At 37.8% G+C, this 27,672-nt stretch overlaps 1 protein-coding gene across 1 annotated transcript in view; it reads left to right on the top strand.

Annotated features, from left to right (window-relative positions):
• Positions 1–515: 515 nt before the first annotated feature.
• LOC139725306 (single-minded homolog 2-like) overlaps positions 516–27,672 on the top strand; it is a gene marked incomplete at its 3' end in the record, with an annotated part of 73,204 nt that continues 46,047 nt past the window's right edge. The window contains exon 1 of the mRNA XM_071636395.1: positions 516–690. Within this exon, the coding sequence (XP_071492496.1) occupies positions 516–690 (175 nt within the window). The remainder of the gene's footprint in view (positions 691–27,672) is intronic.

The raw sequence follows: 27,672 nt of genomic DNA, 5'->3' as shown, positions 1-27,672 counted from the left end.
ACACAATATTTTTGTTGCTTCAATGCCGGTCCTGTCCAGATGAAATGTTTGCCTTTAGAACACATTGGTAAAATGACAAGGGCAGTTGTAAATCCTAACTCTAGGTATATATTCACATAATCTTGATAACACAACACGCGGGGAATGTTGACTTGCATATACACATTTCCTTAGTCATAGAACTATGTCAAAATGTCTTTTGTTACGATAGCATTCCCTGCTTTTTTCTCTTTATCTCTTTGTATAAATCATCATCATTGTCATAATGTAATGTAAGATTGTAGAAGAGCAAAGAAGTATCATTGTGTGTTACATATAGATTATGTACTACTTTGCGTTGTATTGTACACACTATTTTATGTGTGCAAAGAGTCATATCAATAAGCTGCTTATCACAAATAATATACTTGAAGTTAACACACAAGATTATGTCATATAGAAACAAGAGAAATGAATTGACTTCAGTCGTGTCTTTCTCTGGTCGCCCGACCACGTCCACCAGGTGAGCGGTCGCCATGAAGGAGAAGTCGAAGAACGCCGCTCGTACTCGACGCGAGAAGGAGAACGCCGAGTTCTTCGAGCTCGCCAAGCTCCTGCCTCTACCGTCGGCGATCACCACGCAGCTCGACAAGGCCTCCATCATCCGTCTCACCACTAGCTACCTCAAGATGCGAGCTCTTTTCCCGGACGGTGAGTCACCTTCGAATTTCGCTTATTTTTTCAGAATTTCCCGCGCTGTGTTATCAACATCTATAATATGTTACATTCTGACCTTACCAATGAATTCCAATGAATGATAAAACAAGTTAGATAGAAATAGTAGCCAGCAGTCGATGCACTGTATAATAAAGCAATGACATTCCGTTTTGTTTTAATCGTAAATATTCTTGGCATTGGGTTTCGATTTGCAACACGTGGGGAAGAAAACCACCGACGCTCAGCAGAAGAATAGCGAATGGTCAATTATGAGTGGCCGTTTCCTTGGTATCACTGCCTATACGGTAGTAATAAATTCGTGATGGTCCACAAGTGTTTCACTTGCACTGGTAGATGGTATGTGTATCGTGGCGGAATTTGTCGTGTCTCGATGGTTACAAACTCCGTTTTCCATGAGCCACACTATACTCAATTTTAAGGAATCGTTGTAGTGTTTGTAGTGGCACAGTTTCACAAGTTTGTCGCCAATATTTTTCGTACAGCCCAACACACATACAAAGAAAGGAATTGTTTTAAAATAAGTGTTTAGTATCACTTTTAAATTTTGCTCAGTTGGTTACCATGAGTCAGGGAATTTTGTGGCGAGACATTCGTATGCTGTCATGATAGTGACACTTTTGTGACCTGCTTATCACATTCTTCTTTTTTTTTTCATCGAACAAAGTACTAGATAATAATGAATAAACAAAAGCAAAAAAATAATGGAAGCGTACGAATACAGATATAAGCCTGTGGACTTGTAATTGTGTGTGATGCATGCAAGATTTCACCATCAATTTCGAACATTCTCTGGGAATATATGTACCACAAACATAACAATAAGCCCTATATTCACATGACTCGTTGCACTTGATGCAACTTATAAAGTAAACTGATGAAAACAAAATTTTAATAATGATGATGATGAACATAATTCTGCTGCTAATACTGTTATTGATACTACCAATTGTAATCATAACAACGTGATGAAAAGGCTTATGGCAGTAATAATGACCAGAAGAAGAAAATTAGCAGGAAGAAGCAAAAACAATTACACCTATATCTATGTTTTTGGTTATTAATTCACAAGTGGAAATTAAGCGAATCATTATCAAACATGAGTACTGTTTATAATTTCATATCTGCAATGCGCACGGGCACTATTAAGATATAAAGAAAAAAATCAGTAGAAGAAAATTGTCACTTTGTTGCATTATGACAATGATAATATTCTCCATGTGGGGATGGTCTATTATCGTTGTTCCTGTTCTTGAGAGCGTGACCCCGATAAGGTTATATCGTATTTTGGCAGTGTCATGTGACCAAACTGTCAAGTGATTCTTCTTCTTGGATTGACTTCGGTTTATTTACGCCCAAACCATGGCGCGACAGTAAGTTGTAGCTAACCCCCGAGGCAGAGCAAATAATAACACAAACATGAAATCAATATTGTATCAGCATACAATGCGTGTAGGGAAGAATGAATGTTGCATATTTTGAAACCCTCTCTACTGTATGTATATACTGTATTTTGAAGTGGTGTTTGAAGAGTACAAGATACACCTGTTATCAGCATGAGATATGTACTCAAAGAAACACAATGTGGGTTTGTCTCTTTATATGGCAAACATATTTCTTTCCTCCATCCCTTCCTTTCTTTTTCTCGTTTTTTCTCACCTTTATCCTTTGCAAGTTATGTTTGTTAAAGTTCTGACAAAATGAGACTGATGCAAATGAAATGGGGGCCCTGTCAGACACATCATCTTATTCGTTATGCGTGAAGGATTATGTTTTGATTCCGTAAACTCAATTTAGTGTATATGATTAAAAACAAATCTTGCCATATGACCATCCATAAGTTTGTTAAAGCCTACAAGATGTTTTATTTCAGGTCAAACAAGATACAAAATACTTCACTGAAGCAAAATCACTAGTCATACGTCATGTCTCTTTGATGATAAATGAATAATAAAAAGAAAAAACGAGCTAAAAATAAATGGTACTTTGTGGACTGAAGAAGACAATTTATGTCAAACTTATTCTATTACAGACAGCTAACCATTATAAGTAGATGATAACAGATTCAAAAGGCAGCATTTTCCTGAAGTTCAAAATTGCTCAAGTTCTCAAATTCTAATCCAGAGAACAACTTAGCATTCTACATGGGTTTAAGGAACGCAAGGCGCAATTTAAATTCAGCATATTAGACCTTCGCCTGGTTGGTGTCCTATTGCACCGACTTTTGCATGCAACTGGTTCCGAACACCCTTTGCCTTTCGCATGGCTAATATTTGTTGTGAGTTGACATCGAGGGAAGATTATAATCTCGTTTTTTACTCGAGCGTCGTTTCGTCAAGGCAGAACTGTGAGTACAGTAACCATGAGACCCATCGAGATGTTACAGATAGATCCAAGCCCTTAACAGGCATTGCGGGATAACAGATTGTATCTTATATCACACAAATATAGAGTTCATATTTGATGAAATATGCGCCCGAATCCAAACGCAATAACTCTTCAACTGCGCTGATCGTAGATAGTTTTGTTGGGTTATGGAGGTATATGGAATTGTGCATGTTAGGGAAAAAACAGAGAAAAAAATAAGTGATGAACGGCTCAATGAAGTGAGGAGAAATCACGGGATACGTACTTGGAATTGCGAAAAAAAAACCCAAAAATAAAACAAACAAAACCAACAAAGCAGCCATGTGCTGTATAAAGATGGCAACCTCATTGCAAGATTACAAGATTGCAACCTCATGTGGAAACATGATTTTTATGATCTATGTCAACCTATGGACTGAGCTACAATCCACCATGTATATTGCAAACACATCAATTTCGCTAGTAATTGTATATGTTTCTGTCTGTAGAAATGAATATGTTTCTGTTGGAAATGGATATATATGTATATATATACATATATATATATATATATATATATATACATATATGAATGTATAATTATGTGAGCAATGTATCATAACATATAAACAAGACAATTTTCAGTATGTAGTTAACCTATTCGTTTCGGATGAATGTCCTATTTGTGTTTCAATCAATTGTCCAAAGTTTAAATTGTCATTACTGGATATGATTATGTCATTTATAACCAATATTTGTTATTACTTTAACCATTCACTTACTTACACGAGTAAAACACATATGAATAGTGACCCACTTTTCACAAGGTAAAGATGCTCCTTCTCTTATTCAATATTCACATCGCTCCACGTTTGCTGCGGTACACATGGAAACGCCTAGTGCTAGCTATACGCATAACACTGCTCTCAGTTGCAAGGTACAAGTTTTCTATCAGATAAGCAGCCATCGGGAATACGTTGCATCTGTCTCGCGTTTCGCCATTGTCGTCGTCGCCGTTCGTACTCAATTATCGACATTAATTTCCGAGAGCTTTCCTCTTCTTCCTTATTTCCGTCTGTTAACTCTGGGACAGCGAGATCTGTCAATTTTGCAATCCGAGCGATTTTTGCAAATAAGATCTGTGGTTTGATTTGTTCGGTCTATTACGCGCCATGCCGTAATGTAATAAGAGAGTTATCGTGAAGCGTACGGTATTGTACAAACTGAACGCGCGTAGAGAAGCGGACGTGAAACGGTACATTGGTTTGTTGCCATCGTGCTATATGTTGTGTCTTACATGGCGTACGATTTTTCCCGCTTTTTTAAGGTTAAAATGATTGCTGACATAACGAGAGCTCTTTAGAATGGAGACAAGCTGCTATGAATCATTTGAGTAAATAAGACAGAGACAGTGTATGCATGACAATTAGTTGAGCACAGGTGTTACAATTGAGGTTCTGCTTTTATATAACAAATAATGTAGACTCTATCTTCATAGAAATATCTCAGAAAGTCTGCACTTAAAAGGGCATTGTACCGGTTTTTTATTTTTTTATATGTTGTTCTTTTAATTCTAAAAGACCCAGAGGTGCAAACAGAATCAAAATTTCATAACGATTTAGCCCGTAATTTCATTTTGAAAATGGAAATTTTTGGGCGAGAATTATGCAAATGAACTGACGAGCCCGGATGTCGTGATGTCACAGGTGCCAAATATATTACTGATTACAAGCCCTCTCATACGCGTGCGTTAAATCGTGCCGAGTAGCAGACGACGCTTAGGCCCAATTTAGCTAGCAGGCGGCACTTGTGTACTGTCCTATCCATGCAGCTGTCTCAAATTTCGCTGAACCAAATCGCACCAAAATTACAGGATATACTTCTAAGCATATTTTAAAATACTGTATTATATTTGAACGAAATCGGTAATCGAGAAGTATCAATATTGACGCTGATTTTCAAGTTGTCACTCAAAAAAAAAAAACTCACTCTTCGCGAGAGATCTTGGTAAACGCGACATGCACAATCTAGAACTGAAGTTAGCCGACTAGTACTGTGCGAACGGGAAATTTGCGCGGGAACTAAACTAAAAAATCTCATGATTTTGGCGATTTGTGTGATGTACGAACTATATTTTCCATTCAACTTAACTCAAATGATTTATAAATTGATTTTTCGCTCCCGATTACTTGAAAGATTTGTCTCATGATATTAGATGGCTAACTTCAGTCTGTGCGTGCGCAGGCAAGTAGGGCTACTACGCCGCGATCACTCTTGTTTAGTCGTACAGAGCAGATTGTTTTTAGCGACGACAGGAAAGTCGACAACTTCACTTACGCTTCCCGACTTGCGATTTGGTTCCAATTAGCGTGAGCAAGTGGACATGAGTCATAAAATATTTCTTGTGGTTTTGGTGCAATTTGGTTAAGTGAATTTTGAGATATCTACATGGATACGGAAGTACTCTAGCACTATGCCTACACCAGCGCTTGGATCGCGAAGCGGAGGCACTGTTTGTATCTACGTGGTCAGGCCACTCTTCCGAGGTATGTGCTGTGGGTCCTACTAAAACTAGATCTAAGTTAGTCCTTGGTGTTAATACGACCACCATGAGATTTATCTCGATTACAAAAACATTGAAAATCCATAAAGCAGATACCTTACCTGCAAAATTCAGCACAGAAACAACAGGGCCTGCAGCACAAGGGCCTAGATCTAGCGGCAACGCTAGACCCAGGAGTCTGGACTTTCGTCTGGACTTTCTTCAAGTTCTGGCAGCAGGGGTATGTATTGCATACTAAACCGTTTACGCTGTGCCTATTATTAGCGCTGTGCACGTACAGCTGTCGACGGGGCGGCGAGTAGAATCTTCTCGGTCCTTGACTGCTCACTAGTCCTAGTCCTAGTTCTAGTCTAGAGTCTATAATTATGTACTGAGTGCCGTTTTCTTCTAACTAGGCGTAAACCGTGATTGCCGTTGACTATTTTTTGGATTTAGATTTTAAGAATCACGCAGTCCTCATCTTCGTTACATAGTTTGAACTGTGATGTCGAACCATTATCGCTCATCATCAATGCATAGTTAGTGCAACGTTACTTACACACAGTTTTCTATGGGCAGCACGTTCGGACAATGATGCCAATTTCATTTTGCATATCTGGAATATTCCCCACAAATTTGATCTAAATAAAAGGCTTTTGAAGAGATTCCTTTTAGAAATTAATGTATATTGTTTAACATGTTTATTTCAGCTCCATATTGCAATTTTACTAAATAACAGTTTTTGCAGTACTTCGTGTGAGATTTCATCAGTAAATTGACATGTGTAGTTCGTTTTACTAAAGTCGGAGGTTGGCACCTGTGACGTATGCCAAATTGTGTGGATCGTTCCTTGGCTTGCTCGTTTTCACTTTTTTCAAAAAATCATTACAGGCTTATCCTGGGTTTTAGAATCCTCTCTTTCCAGTTGTAGGCATCAAAAAATGTAGATTAGAATTATCAGATAAGTAGAAAATGTCAGTAAAGGTTTCTTTTAAGGGAAGAAGCTTTTGCAAAAGTAAGACTTTCATGAATAAAATGATATGTATTCTCTGGTAACATTTCTATAGGAATTTTGAATGCGAATTTGCTTTTCATCTTATTTTGTGTTTTTTTCCTTTTGTTAGAACTTGTAGTGTTTAAGTTAACGTTTATACAAACATAATTTTCAAACAAATTTACATCGAAATCATCGGGAATTGCCTCTGTGCGAAAGGAAAATAGAACTACATAATTATGTTGGATCTTGCATGTCGTGTGCAATAACATTTCATTTTAGAGGCTATAGAATGAAATTTGAATGTTAAGCAATTTAATGACTAAGTTGGGTAAACAAACTACTACTTCTCATTAAAAAATAGAGAAGACGCTAACAGTTCTGACTGTGACCTGAAGAAAAATAGATTCAAAAATATCAAACCAAGATGATAGCTTTAATCCAAGCAAACCTATGATGATAAATAACTTGTTATGTCTCTATATCGTCATCTATACAATCAACTGTAGCAGCATTTTAGGAATGCAATGATACTTCTCACTATAATCTGCCAATATTATAGCATTCGCTCTATAGCGACCAATTCAAATCGCTGAAAACGTATCTCCTTCTATTAATCATAGTTGATACTCTCAATCCACAAGCATTCTTCCGTGTAATCGCTGTGGTTAAGCGGCAACTTCATTGACGGTAGAGCGTCTATTTAAGCAAAATGATAATAATGATGGTAAAAATAGTAATAACAATATTCCACTATACAAGAGACTAAATGATGAAAATGACAATAACGACGATGATGATGATATTAACAATTAAACTGATAATGGTAATTATAACAATGCACCAAGTTTTTAGTGAAACATAAAGCTTGCTGAGATCACTATAAAGGGGGTACGAGCCTGATTGAAATGTTTTCCATGGGGCCATTGATGAAAGTGGTCATGAGGTGTTTTGCACGTATACAGCACTACATGCCTTGCGTACATATCTACACTGTGACTCGGAGTGTGAGCATCTTATCATAAGTGCGTCGATCAATGTGCCAGATTCATAATGCATTCAGGTTGCAAGCGGCATCTTAAATCCAATATTCAAAGGTTTTCTGAGACTTTCCAGACCCCCCCCCCCATAAAGAAAAACAATATCTGTATTTTCTTTTTGAACGTGAAAAGTAGATTCAGCAAGTTTTAAGTTTGTGGTGTTTTTTTTTTTTTTGGGGGGGGGGGGTAAGACATTTCCACAGAAAGCATGACGAACAGAAACGCAAGGCGTTGATTGTAACATGAATTGATTTTATAAATTTAATTCATACATGCAATAGCCCATATGAATGTATGCAGGGCCTATATACATGCTAGCGTTCACAAAAGATACATGTAGCCCATTGCCATACCAGTGCTATTTGTATAATTCTTGTTATGCCTGCTGTGCTGTATAATGCGTAAAACCTGAATTCGGTGACTTGCATCGTGTGTGATCTTTGTTTGTAATTATACTCTATTCCCCAATGTATGTTGTAATCTGCTTGAATTGCTCTGACTGCATGTTTTGGCGCCTACGCATGCTTGCGTCAGATATCCGTTAATAGCTACCAGATTAAGTTCTGTACAAATAGATGTAATCAGAATAACTTTAAATGTGTGTCATCGAGGAAAAATACAATCACATTCGTGCTTCGTTCTTTCCCTATCCCACAGCGCAGCGAAAGTGTCAGGCAAATATTTTCGCAGCGTGTTTTGTCAAAGATTTTTTGTTTGTTGTAGCGACGGGCAAGAAAAATATTTTCGGAGGTGCAGCCAAAACATGATTATATTGAGAAGATAGATAGATGTCGAAATGACGTTAATGCCGCAGGTGTCATGAGGTTCTTGTGCCAGTCGATTTCAGGTGCAGCTACGATCTCGATGATCTTGTTTATGGCCAACATATACGATAGGCCAGGGATTATGTGAGAGATTAAAACATTTGAGATGTGGGTAATCTTCAAGGTAGAAGCTTAATCGATGCACGTCTACAAGGGCATCATGGACATCTTGCGAGAGAGATTAATTCGATTAAGTTTGAACTTTTCTCTAGCACAAAGGACAAGCATGACTTAGATAAAGTTTCCAAGCATGATCATTTTAATGAGACTTGATGGCGTCTTTGTAAGAATATTGTTTATCTTTCGTGAGAGAACAATGCCATTTTATTAACTGATCTTCAGTTCAGCCAGTGTTCTGCGAATGTTGATCGCGAAAAAAAAAAACCACTAGGAAACATTCACGATGCTGTGCAGCGATTTATACGCACTATTTTTTTTTTATTTCTCTCGTGACGAAAAATGGAAACGGATACAATATTGATATATAATATAAAAATACCAAGATGGGCACAGCTGTGTAAATTAATGGACTTGGGCATTTCCACAGTATTAAGGGTACGTTTCAGGGATGTTTTTGTTTTTGTTTTTGTTTTTGTTTCCAATGTGCATTACCCCCAATACAATATCTTCTAGAACACGAAAATGAGGGATGACCTTGCCCTCAAATTGCTTCAAACAAGCAATCTATTGAAATTTATGCCAAAACGAAAAAAAAGTGTGGAAATTCTGTGGAAATGTCCACATCATTATGTGTGCGAGTGAAAGAGGGGTAGAAAGAGTGCTATAGATATAGAGAGACTAGAAAACAAGAAGGTGAGGGAGATAAGCTTACTGCGTAGGCTCTCCTAGTCTCAACATGCGATTATACAGAAAAACATTGACCCCATAATGGAGGAGGAGGCGGAGAGGCGGTTTATCGATTTCACTAGGAGAAAAGTCAAACGCCTAACCATCGAAGACTCGCATAATGACCAGAACACTCCTCTACCCCCCTCCCCCCACACCATCCCAATCCCAAACCATCTCCTTCCCTTCTTCCCTTTGCTCCGCTAACGCCTTGTCTGTCTGCTCATTGTACTCTATTTTCTAATACCTCTCCTAAGTATGCGAATAAAATCAATATCATTTATCGCCGTTTTGCAAAAAGAAAAAAAAAATGTCCCAGGGGATTCGCAGAGAGCTAGAAAGACCAAGCAGCAGGGAATCGGGGGAACAGAAAGAAAACAAAGAAGAAAGAGAACCCTAGAATACTAAAAAAGGGCATCAATGTTATAATCTAAAAAGATGAGTATTAACATAAGATTATTGCTAAATAACGTTAGACACAAGGCTATAATGTTAGGTTTCATGCCATCATATATGCATCTTCAAGTATATCTAAAATCTGAGATGGGTTACTGGAAGCGGTAAATAAGTCGCAATATCGGCGATGATCTTAGCTTTGAAATCAAATGTATATCAAAGACCTGTGGTTTTTAACATCTTATTAATACTTTGTTAGAATGTAATGATTCTTTATACTGTGCTCCATGGAGTATTACACATGATTTCATTTCATATAACCTCTAAACCATGGCATTCCGACGTGGACACATGTAATGATTATTTGAATGTTTAATCTATTTGTGAGTTTATACTGTTCATTTCCTTGAAGCGATGCTATATGTTATCAAGCAGTTGTGGCGTTCAAGTTCATGGACTTACAGTATAGTTGTTTACGTGTATTTGGCAAATGAATTCGCTCGTTTCCGGCAACATATAGTATGATAGGTGAACTGAATGTATAATAGCAAAAACCAAGACATCCATCCCTCGTTCCCTGTATAATCATTATCTTTAGTCCATATTCATCGTCCTCCGGAATTGAAACTATATGGGTCTTTTTAGAATAAGAGCGCAGTAAATAGTTATTTGTATGATAATTATTTTGAAATGTGGATGCGATGTAATGTCGGAATAAGCAGTCATTATTTTGTTAGTATTATGTCATAGTGGCTTGAAGAATCTTCTCTGCCTTATCAAAAAAAAAAGATAAATAAAAGAAGATAGCACAACAAAGGGAAAATTTCTTGGAGTATGATATCATTATCGATTAATGTTGTTTACTACTTGTCTTTATTCAACCTTGCCCCTTTCCCGAACAAATGGTGTTCGTATTCAACCATTCTCCTCCTTTGGAGTGTTGTACATGCATTGGGGTCCCCCCCCCCCCTCTTTATACCATGGGTCATCATTACAATAAACAACATCCCGTTGCCATGGGAACCAGCGATCGTTCTTCGCAAGTGGTGCCATAACGAGGTATCACATTATGCTCGTAACATTTTATGGCGCGAACTTAAGAAGCAATTCGTCTTCATTTCGTAGCCACAAGCTCTATATGGAGATGACAGAAGCCAATATTTAGGGAAATGAAAGTATTTGAGACGTTATCTGATCCGCCTTCCGTATATACCTGAATATTATATACATATACATTTGATTTTACATCACAATAATCCTCGACATTTTAGTACTTAGACTAACCTCATTGAAATCACATGTAACTTGGTTTGCATTGCAAAATTACTAGTAAAGCAGTTGGTATATGTTATCTTTAATATTAACGATTTTATCAATTTCATATTTCCCCACACATGTACACACAGTGATTTTGTTGGTTTGTTTGCTTGCTTGCATTCTGGGATTGCGTTGGTATTAGACAGGCTCTGTTTAAAGTTTACCTTTTACTGTACATTTGCATAGCGTCACCTTTGATAAATATTGAGTACATACTGGCAGTAAAAAAAAATTGCACTTTCATTCACTGTGTTTATTTTTCTTTCTTTGTTTGTTTTTGACCATCATTTCGGTAATTTTTCATTGTTGCCATAGAGCGTGAATAGTGGTACTTTAAGGATTCAGGAAAAGCGAAAAGCGCGGGTAAATTTACCGGTCGTCTGCACAGCACTTGAGTGTCCGCACAGACAGTAATTATAAGCAGTCTCGTCAAAGCTAACACATCCACCAGATAGTGTGTGTCACCAGGCGGAAAGTACCTGTCAGATTACAATCAGAATATCCATCGACAACACCGACAGAACATTATTTTGAAACCAAGAAGGTAGTTGACTGCTGTTCTGGTCTGAATGTTTTGTAATTTCTTTTATTGCACAAATTAATGCTCACTATGTATGATGCACCATAACCGAAGAAAATGGCACATAGCATCGAATATTACTGTTTTAAAACCAGTAGTCTACAACTTCTCCACTGTGAGAACAATCGCAGTTTAGTTTGTATTGCATGTAACATGGTACTTGTTACCTCGCCGTTACCATGGAAACTGCAAGTGGTATGTTGTATGTTATGAAACAAGACCCAACTTAAATCTACATCACTTGCGGGGGGGGGGGGCGGACTGCAGCTTTGCTTAAAAAAAGAATAAATAAATAAATAAATAAATAAATAAATAAAAGAAAAATACATAAATAAATAAAAGAAAATAAATAAATTAAAGCAAACTAACCAGCAATGGCGAAGCACAAAAAGAAATATCACAATTTTATGATGAGAAGACATCCCGTTGTGAAAGCGATACTGTGTGGTGTAGACTTCAGTAAACTACCACAATATTTACCATAAGTAGTAACATCGATTGATGCACTGTGGTTATAAACTTAAAACTCAAAACTTTTTTTTTAATGAGTCCAAACGGCAGCAAACCCAAGGATACCACCGAAGACAGGGTAGTCAAAATTCATACTTAACAACTTGTTACGTGACAATAGGGACATCATACTACACGTCTCAACTGCCGAAGCTCTTTTGGGCGAGGACCCCTTGTTTACCGTCTACTTATGCACACTCGTGTGTGAAATTCTTTCTCCCTAGGTGTACAAGATAAAACACACTTCGGAGAGAAGAGCAACCAAAGTCCAGGGCTTATTGGCTGACTAGGGTTTGGGATTCATTTGTTCTGTTGTTCGAAGTGGCTTTCTCCCTCTTTCAAGAATACAAATATAAGTGTGAGTCTGAAGTATCACAAGATCCCAGCTTTATGACAACTTCAAACATAATCTTTCTGTTCTCGTCGAAATAACATTTCAAAGCGAACCAGCTATAGTGTGCCGTGAAGACATGGATAACGCGTAAGGAATTTTACATCAAACAACTTTGTGGTTGTCACTGTTTGAAAGTTATCATAGCATCTTAGGAATTAGATATTGATCTAGGATCTTAGGAATAGATAATGATAATTTGATATTCAGTTAATAATCTGTACATCTCTTCTCTCTCTCTCTCTCTCTCTTTCTTTCTCTCTCTCTCTTTCTCTCTCTCTCTTTCTCTCTCTATCTGTCTCTCTCTTTCTCCCCAGCCCGGCTCACGTAAAATAACCCATGATCGCTGCAAAGAAAAATGACTAGAAGGTTTTGGATAGTCTTTTTAGTACTTTCCTTTTTAATAGAACAGTTGATGATGACAATAGAGATATTGCTACTACTACTTCTACTACTAATAACAGTAATGGTAATAATAATCGTACTAATGATATTACTAATAGTAATAATGATAATGATAATGATAATAATAATAATGACAATAATAATAATAATAATAATAATAATAATGATAATAATAATAATGATAATAATAATAATGATAATAATGATAATGATAATAATAATAATAATAATAATAATAATAATAATAATAATAATGATAATAAGAATGAAAATACTGTCATTGTTGACTGTAATGACCATTATCATCGCCATGATTATCAGTATATCAATACATATAAGTATATATTTTTAGATATTATATGTAATCATTAAATAGGATCTTGATATTATGACACTTCTCTATAATTTGGTTCCTCCATATTATCCTTCTCTCCTCTGGAAAAAAAAATCACTTGAAAGAAGTCATATGCCATTTGCAATTTGTACTGATTGAGAAAAACACATGTTATATAAGGGAGAAGGAAGTGGATAGTCCGCACCTTGCATTTACATCAAGGCTTACAAAGTGTGAGTAGAACTTAATTCACATCAAGGTTTTTTGTATCAAGATGTACACAGAGCTCGTCTGCATTCACTGACCAGTGTCCTTGCACCTGGAGAAAGTGGTGGACCGGGAAACCTACGGGCAGCATAATACCGGACCCGCCCTGAATGGGTTTTAACACAGCTGACCACAAAGGGAAACTTCTCTCTCTTTTTTTTCCCTCCGGCTGGACATTGAATACAGAATCGTATTGACCAATTGACCGCCCCTTTGAATGGTTGACCACTTGAGACGGAAGATGGGGTATCGCCGTCCATTGTGTGTGCTCCTCTTATTGTCACCTTTCTGCCAGTGTTTGGCTCCTTGTCTTTTAATCAAGGCAGAAGGCATTTTAAGGCCAGAGGTGTCCAAATTTGTTGCAACCGAACCATTTAATTACTAATTATACTCCTACTCATTTCGTATCAACGTCTCCGACGCGTGGAAAATGACCACTCAATTATAACCTCTCTAATTCGTATTCTTCTAATTGAATTAGTTCCACCGGCTCCATAAGCCGACTTCAAATCGCATTTTAAGGTCGCCATGGTATGCCATCGGCGTAAAGATTTCAATGCGAGACATTCTATGAGCGCGTATGGTAATAAACAAAATAAGTTAATGTGTTGCATTAAAAAAAAGACCACACACACAAATAATAATGTGTCTATAAGATGAAATATCAATTTATGTATTCGTTTACAAGGATATCATAAACATACGACAATACGATTAATACGTGTGAGTGTTCTTTTATCATCTTGTAGATATTCTGTCGTTTAAATCGTCCCGTAATAGAGTCACTTCTTATGTAGGAAAATAATTCTATTGTGAATGCTATTATTATGACGATGACACGCGTCACTGAAACCTACTTTGTAAAGGGAAACCAATGCTTAACATTGGTCCACAAAAGAAAAGTGATTACTGTGTAAAATTCTCCAGAAACACTAAAAAAAATTAGTATTTTTCATTTTACTTTAAGGACAGACTTTCGATATAAATCAGTTAACTGTAATAGTCTAAATCGAAATCAAACTGTGAATTTAACACATCTTAGCAAGACAAACGTGCTTAATGATTATTGATTGTGTATCGTCACCCTTTTCCTTTGTTTTAATTGTGAGTCATATACCCCGTGTTTTTTTGGGGAATGAAATATCTATTTCTAGAGCGCTTGATCCGAGATGAATCTCTCGGAAAACAACAACAAAACTGACAAATCAACAATAAAATTCGATTGAATTACACACACTGGTATATGGGGGACCTACCCTTGAGATGCAAAAGAGCAAAGCTGTATACAATAAATCTAACAACAGAGGAATATCAATGATTCAGACAAATTGAAAAAAAAAACACAAAAAATAGAAAGACATACTTCAGGCCTGTAGAAACGTTATTTTCTTAAACAGAGCCTAATAAAGCACAACAAAAAGCATTAATCAAAACAAAAGCAGGTGTCGGAGGCTGTTACACACACTATCCAAAGTCCCTAGTACAGAAAGGATGATGTTCCCACACGCACACACAATCCAGTTTTTTGCCCACAACAAAACTGCACTCATCATCACACGTTACTATTTCGGGAGCAGAGTGTCTGAGGAGGCTGTCTAGCTATACAACACATCAATACGTCACTACATCCATTGTCCTTTCTTCTTCCGTCACTATCCATTATTTTTCCCCTACTTCTTTCGGATTAGATTCTCACCGTCCAATTGATGGCCGTATCACCCTATTAAAAGCTAACGCCTGCTAACAATAGCTGAGATGCTATATCTTTTCATGCCGTGGGTGTCCGCCCTCACCTGCGTGCCACGGGTCGATTCCCGACGAGACTCCGTGGATTGGGTGGTTTCAAGGAAAGTGTTCTTCGTGACACAGCATAACAATTATTGTAAGACCAACCGCTATGCGTAGTGCGGGGTTTATACCTCCACAAAACCAGTCAACAACACAGCAGGAACTTACCGTACCTGATCCAAGCATGGCGAATAGAACAACATCACGTTATCATAACAATAATTATGTATTCATATCTACTTGTATCATGTAGACCATAATAGCCATTGGAGAAGGAATCTTACGACAACACTTCTTTCAAAAATAGAACAGACATTCTCTATACAGATCTTTGCTATCTATTGATTCAGGAAAAAAAAAGTGATTGCAAGTAAAGAGCTTATAGGCCGAGTGCGTGCGTGTGTGAGGGTGCGCGTCCGTAGAGTGGTATTATCATGATAATAATTATTATCATTTGACGTGGACATGCAGCAAAAACGTTGCATTTTAAATTGATGAGATTTGTAACAAATATTCCTTTATCTATATTCGCAAGATCTTAGCTTGATGGAGTGGTGCAGTTTAAGCAGGTTCCAAAGGTCTTTTACGTTCCAGTGTGACTCATGACGATAAATTTGACATGCAGGTTATTAAATTCCTTTTCAGTTTCGTTGTTAAAACTTCGCGCTTGAAATACAAGAGGAGATAAAGAAAGGGAGAGAGGGTAAGACAGAATTTTGAGAGTATCCTGTTGGGAATACAACTTAATTTCAATCTGCCCACCAATAAGAGAGAGAGAGAGAGAATTAAAACAATGGTAGAAATATTTAAAGAACAAGGTGTATCGTGCATTCCTTTGCAACTGATTATAAATTATCACGCAACAAACATCCTAGTTTTGCGGATTTTGCTATTTCATCATTGTGTGTTTGCGTTGTGTGTGTGTATGTGTGTGTTTGTGCATTAGTGTGTTCGTTCGGCGGGCAATCCTTTCTTCAAGTTCTGAAATTGTGTTCTTTTTTTTTTCTTCTTCATTTATTTCAGTCTCGTCCCTTTGTTGTCTTTCGCTAGAGGTTGTGTATCATTGAAGTGTTTTTGTGTTTTGCTATTCGCCGGTTAAGCGTAGCTCGCGGCCACTCACCTGCGTTGAGTGGTAAGTCTCCCCGGCCGTCACGGACGAAGTAAACTCCGATGGACCGATGAAGTATGCCAATAGTATATTATACAGAATAAATTAAAGCGCTCTCCTTATTACTGGTATATACTAAAATTTATACGTACACATGTACATGGCACATGTATGTGTATATAACTCGTACAGATTTGAACAGAAAAGAAGAAGAAGCAAACGACATAGCCTACTTGATGTGGTTATCTATTTCAGACATGAACGAGACTAAGATATTTTGATGTAACCATTCTCCTCTTTTTCTTCTTCTTCAAAAAGCTAGCAACACGCATTCCTGAATGACTTAATAATGCAATATTCCAACACAAGCCAAGTAATCTTTAAGTGTAGCCTTTAGTATGAAAAACTTTATAGCGACACGCTAGAAAAAAAAATGCTCGAAAGAAGTATAGTTCAAGGTGTGTTGTAACAAAAATATAATCTATAGTCTTAATATGTAATATGATATAAAAATATGATTTTAATATTATTTGAAGCGTATTATATAAACTTCAGATAACAATAAAAATGTTATCGTTTCGAAGGAAAATCTCATGTCGTAAACTGTTAAATTTCCGTGTGTATTTGCTTTTTCCACGCAGGAGTAGATAACAATGACAGGTAAAGTCGACATGCTCGTCTTAAATGATGCTTTACTCTTTATAAAGGTTTTCAGAAAATTTTGTGAGATTTGACCATTTTTCCTCCCTGGTACCTAACATCACGACTGTAAACGTTTTTGAGTATTTGCTCAAGCGTCTGAAAAAATACACAATAGGTACTCGCACAAATACAACACTCCTTTAAACTTTAATGGGCGCGGAGGCGCAGATTAACCAGACTTCGAATAACTCTGCGCCGTCCAAATAGTGCGCTTGGTTTCGCGCGGACTAATATCAATATTTGAGGGAGAAAAAGGAATGAAAATATATATATCGCGCGCGACTGTACGGACGCTGCCTTGTTCATGTTCAGCCTAATTTACAGCTTGAGATCACTTGCTTGCAGGGCTGGGTAGTCTACTTTTTAGCTGCAATAAGATAGTGCGCCCGCCATAGACAAAACACAGTGTCAGATTTCAGTCTCCGGTTGAAATCGAGGGTGGTTTAAAACCTCACTATTTTATGTACTGTAAACAACACGTCAATTAGAAAATAGTCTTAAACTTTTGGTTGTGTGGAGGAATTTTATGTAACGTTGACAATGGTCTTTTCCGCAGGGGGGGGGGGGGGGCTCATTCTCAGTTCTTTTTTTTTTCTTCTTCTTCTTCTTTCGCTTGGACCACACTCCTTGAAGCCAAAGTATATTTTTCTATTCCCATTTTTTTTCTTTGGCAGAAGGAAATTATTGCAATGCATCTACGATTCCCGAAAGTTTTACTAGAATCTATTTTTTTTTAAATACACGGAAATTTCGTCACACGATGTGTTGCTATGAGTTTATATACATACCTCGAAAGAAATTTGCTAAAGCAATGCATTTTCACGTTTTCTCTATTAAGACTGGATAATATTCCATCATCTACTCCATACAGACAAGATGACTCCTCCCAAAACAAGCTGTAAAAAAGACAATTCTCGTAGTAACGACATGATAAAAAATATACAATGATATAGAGGAAAGTTAGTTTTTTTTTTGTATCAGCAATAATCAGAGTCGGTAAATTTTCTAGATAACAAAAGCTATACAAACGACGGTATTTCTCGTCTAATTTTTCCTCTCTGTTCTTTTTTTTTTTTTTTGGGGGGGGGGGAGGGAGGCTGTCTTTAGTATGTAGACAGTATAATTTTTCTCCCGATACATAAGAGCGGCGGCAGAGAAGATACATTTTCCATTATCGTCACCGTCCCGTCTACCCCTAATTGAAGTCGACTATAACAAATGGACTGATGAGGATTCACCTGAAGACTTGGTAGGAGGTACTTATACCACCCCACTGAGTCTTGCCTGCCCCCCTCCTCCTTCCCCTGATTACCTTTTTGACAAGAACCACGCCACGCGGAAAAAAAAATGGACGTCGACACCCTCTTCCCCCCTCTCGTCTCCCATATTCAGCATCTTTAACGTCTCATGGAATTCTAGCGGTTTTATCCAGCGCAAGCTTCCGAATCTGACTCCTAATGTTATGATTTGATTGTTCGTTTGAATTGTTTTAAACCCATGCCCTTTGTTACGAACTCGGTTTCCGTTTTTGAATTCCATTTTCCTTAATTTTATAGCTAAAATGGAAAAAATAAACTGTGATTGACTCTGATGCCTATAATCTCATGCATGTCATCGCTATTATAATCAGCAGTTCAATTTCATGATATGATTCAATAAAACATACAATTATGAAAAAAAAGTTAGACCTATATAAATATCATGTGATAACACAACAAAATAACAATGGAACCGCATGTAAGCGAACTTGTGTAGTTGCATAAGAGCCACAAAATAAGAGATAATTCATTACAACAAGTTATCATTATCCTCATTATTCTCATAATCGCAATATCATTTTTTATTGTGCCTTATTTTCAATAGCGCATCCCAGGTTTTGTTCTTTATTTCCTTTATTTTTATCTTATTCATCACTTTCACACCTCTCCTTTCATGTCAGTTTGGCAACACGACGTCATGATGTTTCAGATAATAGGGAGCTTTAGATTTTGACGCGCGGACGTTTGAGCCGACGCTTGCGCTGGACGTTCTCCTCTCCCTGCGTCATGTGGAAAAGTAGCTTTAGATTACGCTGGGACGCAACGTATAAGAAATAAAATCGCGCCCCCATATGATCAGTGCATGAAAAAGCTCTCTACGTCGCAAACTGTGCGGACGTGAAAATAGCCCACTACGCGTAGTAAACAACTCAGGCGACGCAAGCTAAAAATAGATTGACTTTACGCGCGCTACTGCGCAAGCTCAGATCATGTTTTTTTCCTTTGAACGTCCGCGCGTCTAAAATCTAAAGCTCCCTAATCATGTAGTAGAAACAAAAACGCTTGAATAGAGTATCAACTAGTGCTTCACTGATTGGGTATACTCGATGGACTTTCACTCGAAGTAGAAGTGGTGGTTGAACTCTCGTTTGGTATATTATTACAAGTTTCAATCAGCGAGAAGAGAAACTTCAAACACTGAGTTAGCCCCTATGCAAGCGCTCTCACTTTCTCTCTGCATTCCCTTGACACAGTTCAAGACATCCTACTACGATTAGGATAGCTTTAATTGTAATAATGAGAATTGAAACACTATATGCTTGCATTGGGTACAAACCTATTACAAATTATGTTTTACGTCACATTGAAAATAAGAATGGTCGGATGAGCTGAAATACTGTGTGGAAATTCTTCAATTTCTTCAATGACAATGAACAAGTCATTGTTCTTAATAATGATGGGTACACATTTTTCAATTCACATTGTTTCGGATTAGCATTAAAAGTAGCTCATCTTACACGTGGTATGACAATTATCAACGCGGCTAGCGGGACAATCAACGTACGATGTAAAACAGTGTGAGCTTCATGTGTTTCAACCATCTCTCTCCCCGCACTCGTTGATGAATCGCATCGATCAAAACAAAATGGCGCTGGCGCTGTTTCTCGGACTTCATCTGCAGGCCAGCATACGGAGCGCGTTGGCTGCTCTTAATACATGTATCAATTTCTCGTTGCGCACCTCAATCAAGTCGATACGAAGGCAAATATTAGCTCGCGAAGCAGCCTCTAAGTTGAGCTGGTGACAAGATCTATCTATATATCCGCCGTGGCTCGCCGAGGAGGCATAAGAGAGAAAGCGATGAACAGGCAGGGGGAAATTCGATACCGAAATCTCTAAAAAAGGCGGCCTATACTCCAAAGGCGAATTTAGGGGAAAATTGTCTCGGATACGTACTTCCTCCATATTTTTTTTTTCTTTCGACGGGAATTCGTTTGACCGTATTAAGTTTTGATGGAGTTTTATGCAGTAAGGGGTGGGCAACCTATCTAGAAAAAGAAAAAAAAAGAGATATCATGATCGTGGCAATTTTGCTCACCTGTGTGAGGTGCCAAGTCGTCATCGACGGCGTCGACGAGAAGGAGAATCTTGTTCATTTTAAACTAGTCTTGGTCAGCAACGATTGGTGATATACAAAACTAGGTGGCAGAATTAAGATATCCAATGGCAGTCGTTCAAAATGTTCGTTGCCGTGACAATGGTCGATGTGAAATATTTCTGCACAAGTGCGAATTAAGAGATAACTTGACTCATGTTAGGCCCCTGTTCAAATTTTAATTTAACGGTTGCTCCTTGTTACTCGAATGGTTGTCCAAGCCTTGTGTGTAAACTGAATTTCGAAGTATCGAAATGTTTCAGTTTGGAAGAGATAAAGATATAGAGATAAATCTATAGAGGAAGTTCATGATGTATTTTGATTTACGGATGATTCTCTCAGGATGCCTCACATGTTTGAGATCTTGCATCGAAACCGAGTCTGAACCAATCTGAATTTATGAGTTGTTTCTATATGTATAACGAAAGAAAACTGCCGGTCTCGAGGACTTCGTTATATCGAGAGTCCACTGTACAGCCATTTTGGGGTCTGACAAGCTTTTTTTTTTTTTTTTTTTTTTTTTTTTTTTTTTGCCGTCAAGGGTATTCTCAGCTTGTGTACAAAGATAATTTTGCATACATTATTTTTCACATTTTCAATATTTGAAATTTTAATTTCAGTTTATTCTTATATTTCTCGGTGAAAAATACATCAGATATAACAAAATAAAAGAATACAATATGATATCCAGCTCGGAAGCATATTGCAAACATATGAAACCCTCATAATAATTTCCACAATAGGCCGGTCTAATAGTGCATTCACTTTTATGGAAGTTTTACTTCTAAGAATGTAGAGAATGATAACAAACTATATGCTCCATTAGCCTTCGCATATACACGATTCATTTCAATTCTCGGAATCCACTTGACAAGCATTTTTTGTGGATATGTCAGGCAAACGTCCGCCATGGTTCCTAGTTGTCGTGGCCAACCTCTGTTAGAAAGGCCAGCATTACATTTGATTGTTATCTTATTGTATATTGGGTCTGTTGGTAAGGCTGGGCAGATTCCATCTTTAAGTCAGTATAGTTAGTCTGACGGTATACGAAAAGTTAACTGCGCTGCAACCGCAAATCAGACGAAAATGTTACACTGAAATGATACAATCATGACAACGACAGCCAGAACACAAAACTGGTAAGAGAACAATAATTGTTCAGTACATGTCGTTGTTTCCTTGAGAGAAATTAAAAAAGAACAATTAAAAAAATAATTTTCTCAGAAGCACTTTGTGCGATATCTGGTGTGTCTTCCCTGTGATACTAGAAACACTCACAATTTTGTTTGACAAAGAAAAGATAGAATCCGGTCATATAACAATCATCCTATAAAATCCTATTAAAATGAGAAATGATTACCTTTAACACGTGCGGAATATATGTGGCCGTAATGTATCCAAAGGTAAGGAGGGATGCGCGCCAAAAAGTTTGTCTTCACCAATCGACACAGTTTTTAACGAGTCAAACCCTTTCTAATTCGCACGCCTTTATATACCAGCAAACCTCCCCTATCCTTTTCTTTCCATTATTGGTCTCACTTCTTTGATTTAATTGGAGGCATGGAAAGCTCACCGATTAATGAGCACGAATCCTTTTTTAAAGTCATTATATGAAGCGAAGTGAAAACAAAGAGAAAGAATAGGGCAGAAAGCGAAAGTACATATTTATTGGTGAAATGTCCCACCGCGTCGAGGGTCAGAACGTGAAAACTGGGCAAAAAGCGAGATTGGGGAATCTGGCCGAAACGTGGACATTGGCGGAGGAGAGTGGAGTGGGCATGGGGAGAGGACATGCTTGTGGTGTGCTCCGGCCACTGGACGCGGCACGTTTCCATCGGTCATCTCCATCAGTGTCCGGTGGTGAGATGGCCTGAGCTAATTCCCGATAAAGCCAACCCGACTACCGTTACTCTCCTCTAAATCATAAAAAATTTGGTTCTAACTCAGTTTCATGAGTTGCCCAAATACGACTGAAAGTCCACGCCTCTCCTATCTCAAAGGCACCAAGAAAAACTTTCAAAAACAATTACACTTGATTTTTGTATCCTTCCATAAAATGCTGGCGATTACCTTGGTCTGTAAAATCGTGAGTCAGAATCCGAACGCTAGGACAAAGATTATCAGAAAGGTAAATTAGCCCAACGCTCTGCCCATCACGTCTAAAGTAATGTGGACAGGACGGGACTCGGTGGGGCCCAGCCATGGCTGAACAGTATGGGGTGCCGATGGGGTCATTACGCCCGATATTCAGCTATAATTATTCGTTCCGGAAGCTGACCTTGCAATCGGGTATAGCATGAGCACGGCGCTCGTGCGAGATTTTTCTTTTGATACTTAAGAAGCGTCTTAGGAAATGTATATAAAGTCATTATTCAAAGTCATGTTACTCCCTGTCACACACATAATATACACATACCCACACACACTGACACAGGCACGGACCCACACACACGCCCACACTATCCATTCATCTATTGATTGATTAATTCTACGTCACGAATATCACTGTAAGCTAGTATAAACTTATAAACATTAACATGATATACATATAGAAACATTACTATCATTTATAAGAATGACACAATCATGCATGAGCATGAATTGCAGGAAAGACTTCATTGGAAGATATTTTTGTAGTTTAAACGAGTATTGGAGATTGCGTGCGCATAGAATTATATTGAGATTTGATGACTTTTCACCTCATCTCAAACTGCATTTTAATTTGATTGTGATTTTACTTTTTCAATGTAAGCTACGGTAAAATAGGTAAGTTATAACTCTGTTACTTTTTCACTCGAAAAGGTTAAAGTTAGGGTTGATTAATGGAGTAATGAAGACTTGCAGTGTGTGTGTATACACAACTTATTAAGCCTTTTCGTGGCGTCATTTTATTTAATGGCCCTGGCCTTAAGGAAGCGGATCAGTAATTATTGGCGGGTTATCCGCAAATTAATTCGTACAGAGCACAGATTTTCTCCCCCTCCCCCTCTCTCTCTCTCTCTCTCCCTTTTTCAAAGCAGCGTGTGACGATTGTACAGGAAGCTGAGATAAATAGCAACACGAGTTAGCCGGGGTCATGGTCAGTATTACAGAACTGGACTCACAATCGAGCCGTTGAGACAAAACAAAGAAGTCATAGCCAAGGAACATAACACTCTTTTCTTCCTATTAAAATTTTACTCACTTTCCCTGATTTCTAAGGGTGAAAGACTTTAACTACAGCGCATTGTTTCGCATCTCGCGTTAAAGTGCTCATAATCATGATTGGCTTTCACCTTCGTCGTACATGACAAAGTAAGCAATCATCCATCAACATGATAAATTAATATTCCAGCATGCAGTGTGGGTGGTATTTATTAGGTACGTTTTCACACGAACAAAGGCATACAAACACACAATAAATCATTATTATATGATATGTATACATAATGTATATCACATTATCTTACTTTGCCTGTTCTACATGACTGGCATTAAAACATATCATTTCTGTTTCTGTTTGAAGTGTTAGTTGGAAACGCGACCTCTAATGGAAGGAGGACATAAAAGAGAAAACAAATCCAACAATTAGTGTCTGAAATGTCGAAGAACGGAGGGAGAGAGAGAAAAAAAGAAGAAGAGATGATTAATGCAAAGAGCCCGCTCGCGTGAACAAACCGTTGAGAGCGAAAGCAAAAAAAAAGACGGCAAGGAGCGAACGCGGGAGCGAGTTTTCGGAAGCACTCCACCCGATGTTTGTTAGACACCTTTGAATAAGTTCTGACAAATATTGGGACAAAAATCTGCTTAAATATGATCGCACGCAAAGGCGACGGTAGAAATGGAACGGCGGAGTTGGACGTAGCGGGGAGAGACGGAATAGGAAGGGGGAGATTTGGTGAAAAAAGAGGAAATATTAGAAAGAAATGGAGAAACAGAAAGAGAAAGATAGAAAGAGATGGAGAGACAGAGGGAGAGAGAGAGAGAGAGAATGGAATTTAGAGGAAGCAGAAGGGAATGCTCACTAAACATGCTGGTAATAATATAGAAAAGACACAGAACGTCTGTGAATATATGACAGAAGTTAAAAGAAAGTTTAACAGATAATCACTACTTGTGTTACACAACAGACTAAACCCACAAACTAAGGTTGATATATATACTATGAATTACTAAGAGATAATAACATACACCTCTCTGTCTGTCTGTCTGTCTGTCTGTCTGTCTGTCTCTCTCTCTCTCTCTCTCTCTCTATATATATATATATATGTATATATAAATGTATATACATATATAAACATTTTTTGTATATATATATACATATATATATATATATATATATATATAAAAATGTATATACATATATAAACATCTTTTTGTTGTTACATCACTTTGGTGGTGTAATGTGAAAATATTTATTGAGTATTTAATATCTCACCTCAGGACTGGTGTCAAGCTTCAAGATGACTTTTAAACGGGATTAGGTGTTTCCAATGCGAGGAATAAAAACACATGTTGCATAATGATATTCATGAGAAACATATACAACTTATAGATGGTGAAAACTTAATGGGACAGAGCCTCATTGTGATAAAATGAATGCTCACCAAATAATCATACATGTCAGTCAGTGGATGTATATTCACGCCTGAAGTATGTAAGGTTAAAACCATGTTATACATATTACGCTTTGTGTCAATACAGTAGCAGTGTTGCACGTCATGTAGTGTATAGCTGATAATGCTCAAGCTGAGAGAAGCAGGGAGAAGGATAGAGAGGGAGAAATTAAAAGAGGGAGAGTGTGAGAAGAATGGAGGAAGGATCGACAGAAAGAGATATGTTAAGGTGAATGTCAATATATTCACTCCATATTTCCCGAGTGTTTGCCGAGGAAAGATAGACATAAGTGTGAGAAAGAAAGGTATTCGTGTGAGAGAGGGAGTGCTGGAGAAACACTGTGGATATGACTAACCCCCTAGGGAGGCATATACGTTTGGTGTTTTCTCTTATTTAGTTTAATATCTCAGATTAACATACGGGGACGCAAGCTATTCATCGAATGGAAATATTTGTTTAATCCCTCCCTTTAACTGGCGGGACAGCTATGAGATGCAAACACAGAAATACATAGGACCTTTGACCTCACATTTTTGCGGACAAAGGCGAGATCGAAAAACCGTCAAAACGCTCCTTTCTTGATCTGCTTTCTTTGGCCAAATTTGTCCATTTTGTTTTTCTCGACTTTTTGCTTTCTTTTTCTGATGAACATCTGAACTACTTTACGATCGTGATATTCAGTAACCTTAATGTCCATTCTTAAGTCGTCTATGATGAGTTTTCCCATTTTTTTTCTTGTATTAACTTGATTTGCAAGATTTCTACTGATTGAAGTGTTCGTGTTTTCCCCACGTGATGGACAACCGTCATACAAATGTACATGGGCAAGAGGAAGTGAAAGAAGTTTACCTCATAAAATGACCAAACTCAAACTGTCGTTTACATCAGAAACCGCGCAATGTTTCGATACGCTAAATTAGTTATCTCTCTGTCAGATGACTGCTTCTGTTGAAACATGGCATTCATGCAGATCATATCAAGTCCAATCAAAAAGCATTGATATTAGGTCAGATTTGGCTAATATATAGCTTGGCTCCTTGTGTCAGACTACGGTAGAAAAGATCTGAGAATTTTTTGTTTGGTTGGCGTCTTTACTCTTTCATCAACCTACGTTAAAAAAAAAAAGATGTAATCATGAAATGTTAGTTTCAGTTATATAACCTATTGGCAGGAAATCATATGGAAGTTAACACCCTAAAGGGGATGTATGCAATAATATCAACACGTGTGTAAGCATGTATGTGTTTTCAGTGTATGTACATAACTACATAGAAGAATGGGAATGACAGTTGCAGTAATTATACAACTTTATGTTTAATTTTCGTTCACTCTTTTTCCTCTGTACTTCCTATGACAGTATGACTTCCGATCAAAATGTTGTCATCATCACTTTTGAAACGATTTAGTGTGAAATGTCCTTTCCTTTGCTTTACCTGAAAATGACAAATATGCGGTAGAAAAAAAAATGGTAATCAGATGAATAATAATGTCTATATATAGGAGTAGTAATACTTATAAGCAGTGAGTGCAATGATTTTGAAACAGTTTTCGCAACAATAGCAGTGACAATAGAAGTATCGCAGGAAAAGCTTGCGCGTAATACCTTTATCAAGAGTGGCAATAGTAAATGAAGGATATTAAAAGTGACGTGTAATGACAAAAAATCAACATTTTTTTTTTATATGTATACCCCATGTGAAATTCCTTTTAAGAATAGATTGTACATTATCGCGATTATGACAATGTTATTATATTGCGTATGTATTAAATCATTTAGCTTATTATTGCATCATTACGGGGGATTTACCACCTGCCCATTGAACTCATTATGACGTAGGTCTTCTCCTACTGTCAGAAAGAGCCAAGGAGGCATCTGATTACCTCCATCCAATAAAAAAAGATGGACGTTTCTGTTTGCCCTGCTACGCTGTCGATAAGGCATGATGGGTGATTGGCAGGCTGGTATAAGCTTAACTACGAGTGGTTTTCTCGCCTTCGAACAATGGAGTTTTCTAGGAGCGACATTTTAAGGCGAAACCTATCCCAGGATGGGAACAAAAGGGTGTTGGTCCCCGTGTTACCCCTCCAGAGAAGGGGGGTGGGAACGAGGGAAGATGGTATAGGGGTGCACGCTCCTCCTTTGCCTTCCTCTTATCATCAAAACATACTCCCCAAATTTAACATTAGGGGGGAAACAGCAATAGCAGGGGTTAAACGAAAGCTTAGCAAATGGATTGATTCCAATGTTTCGGTCACGTTCGGACAACAAAGTTCTTCTGTACCCGCGGTTTGACTGTCGATGGACTGAAAACGGGGGGAAAAGGCGACGGTACGAATAGGGACAAACTCGACCGGGAAAACAAAGAGAAACATAAAAGGAAAGAGGGACAAAGTTGGGGTTGGGTCTCGGATGTGGGAGCAAAGTTGATTCAAGGGGACAAACGATGGGGGTGGATTAGTAGTTGGATAGAATGACACAAAAATAACACAGACGCCCTATAGTCAGGCGCTTCGCAGAGCTCCCAGTTGTCTCGCGTCTATTCCGCTGTGGGGGGCTC

This window comes from Diadema antillarum, unplaced genomic scaffold, assembly GCF_040938485.1.
Source record: "Diadema antillarum isolate AM-2024a unplaced genomic scaffold, OU_Dant_1.0 seq00000032_RagTag, whole genome shotgun sequence".
Classification (NCBI taxonomy): domain Eukaryota; kingdom Metazoa; phylum Echinodermata; class Echinoidea; order Diadematoida; family Diadematidae; genus Diadema; species Diadema antillarum.
The sequence above is the reverse complement of the archived record's forward strand: the minus strand, read 5'-3'. Positions and strand labels throughout refer to the sequence as shown.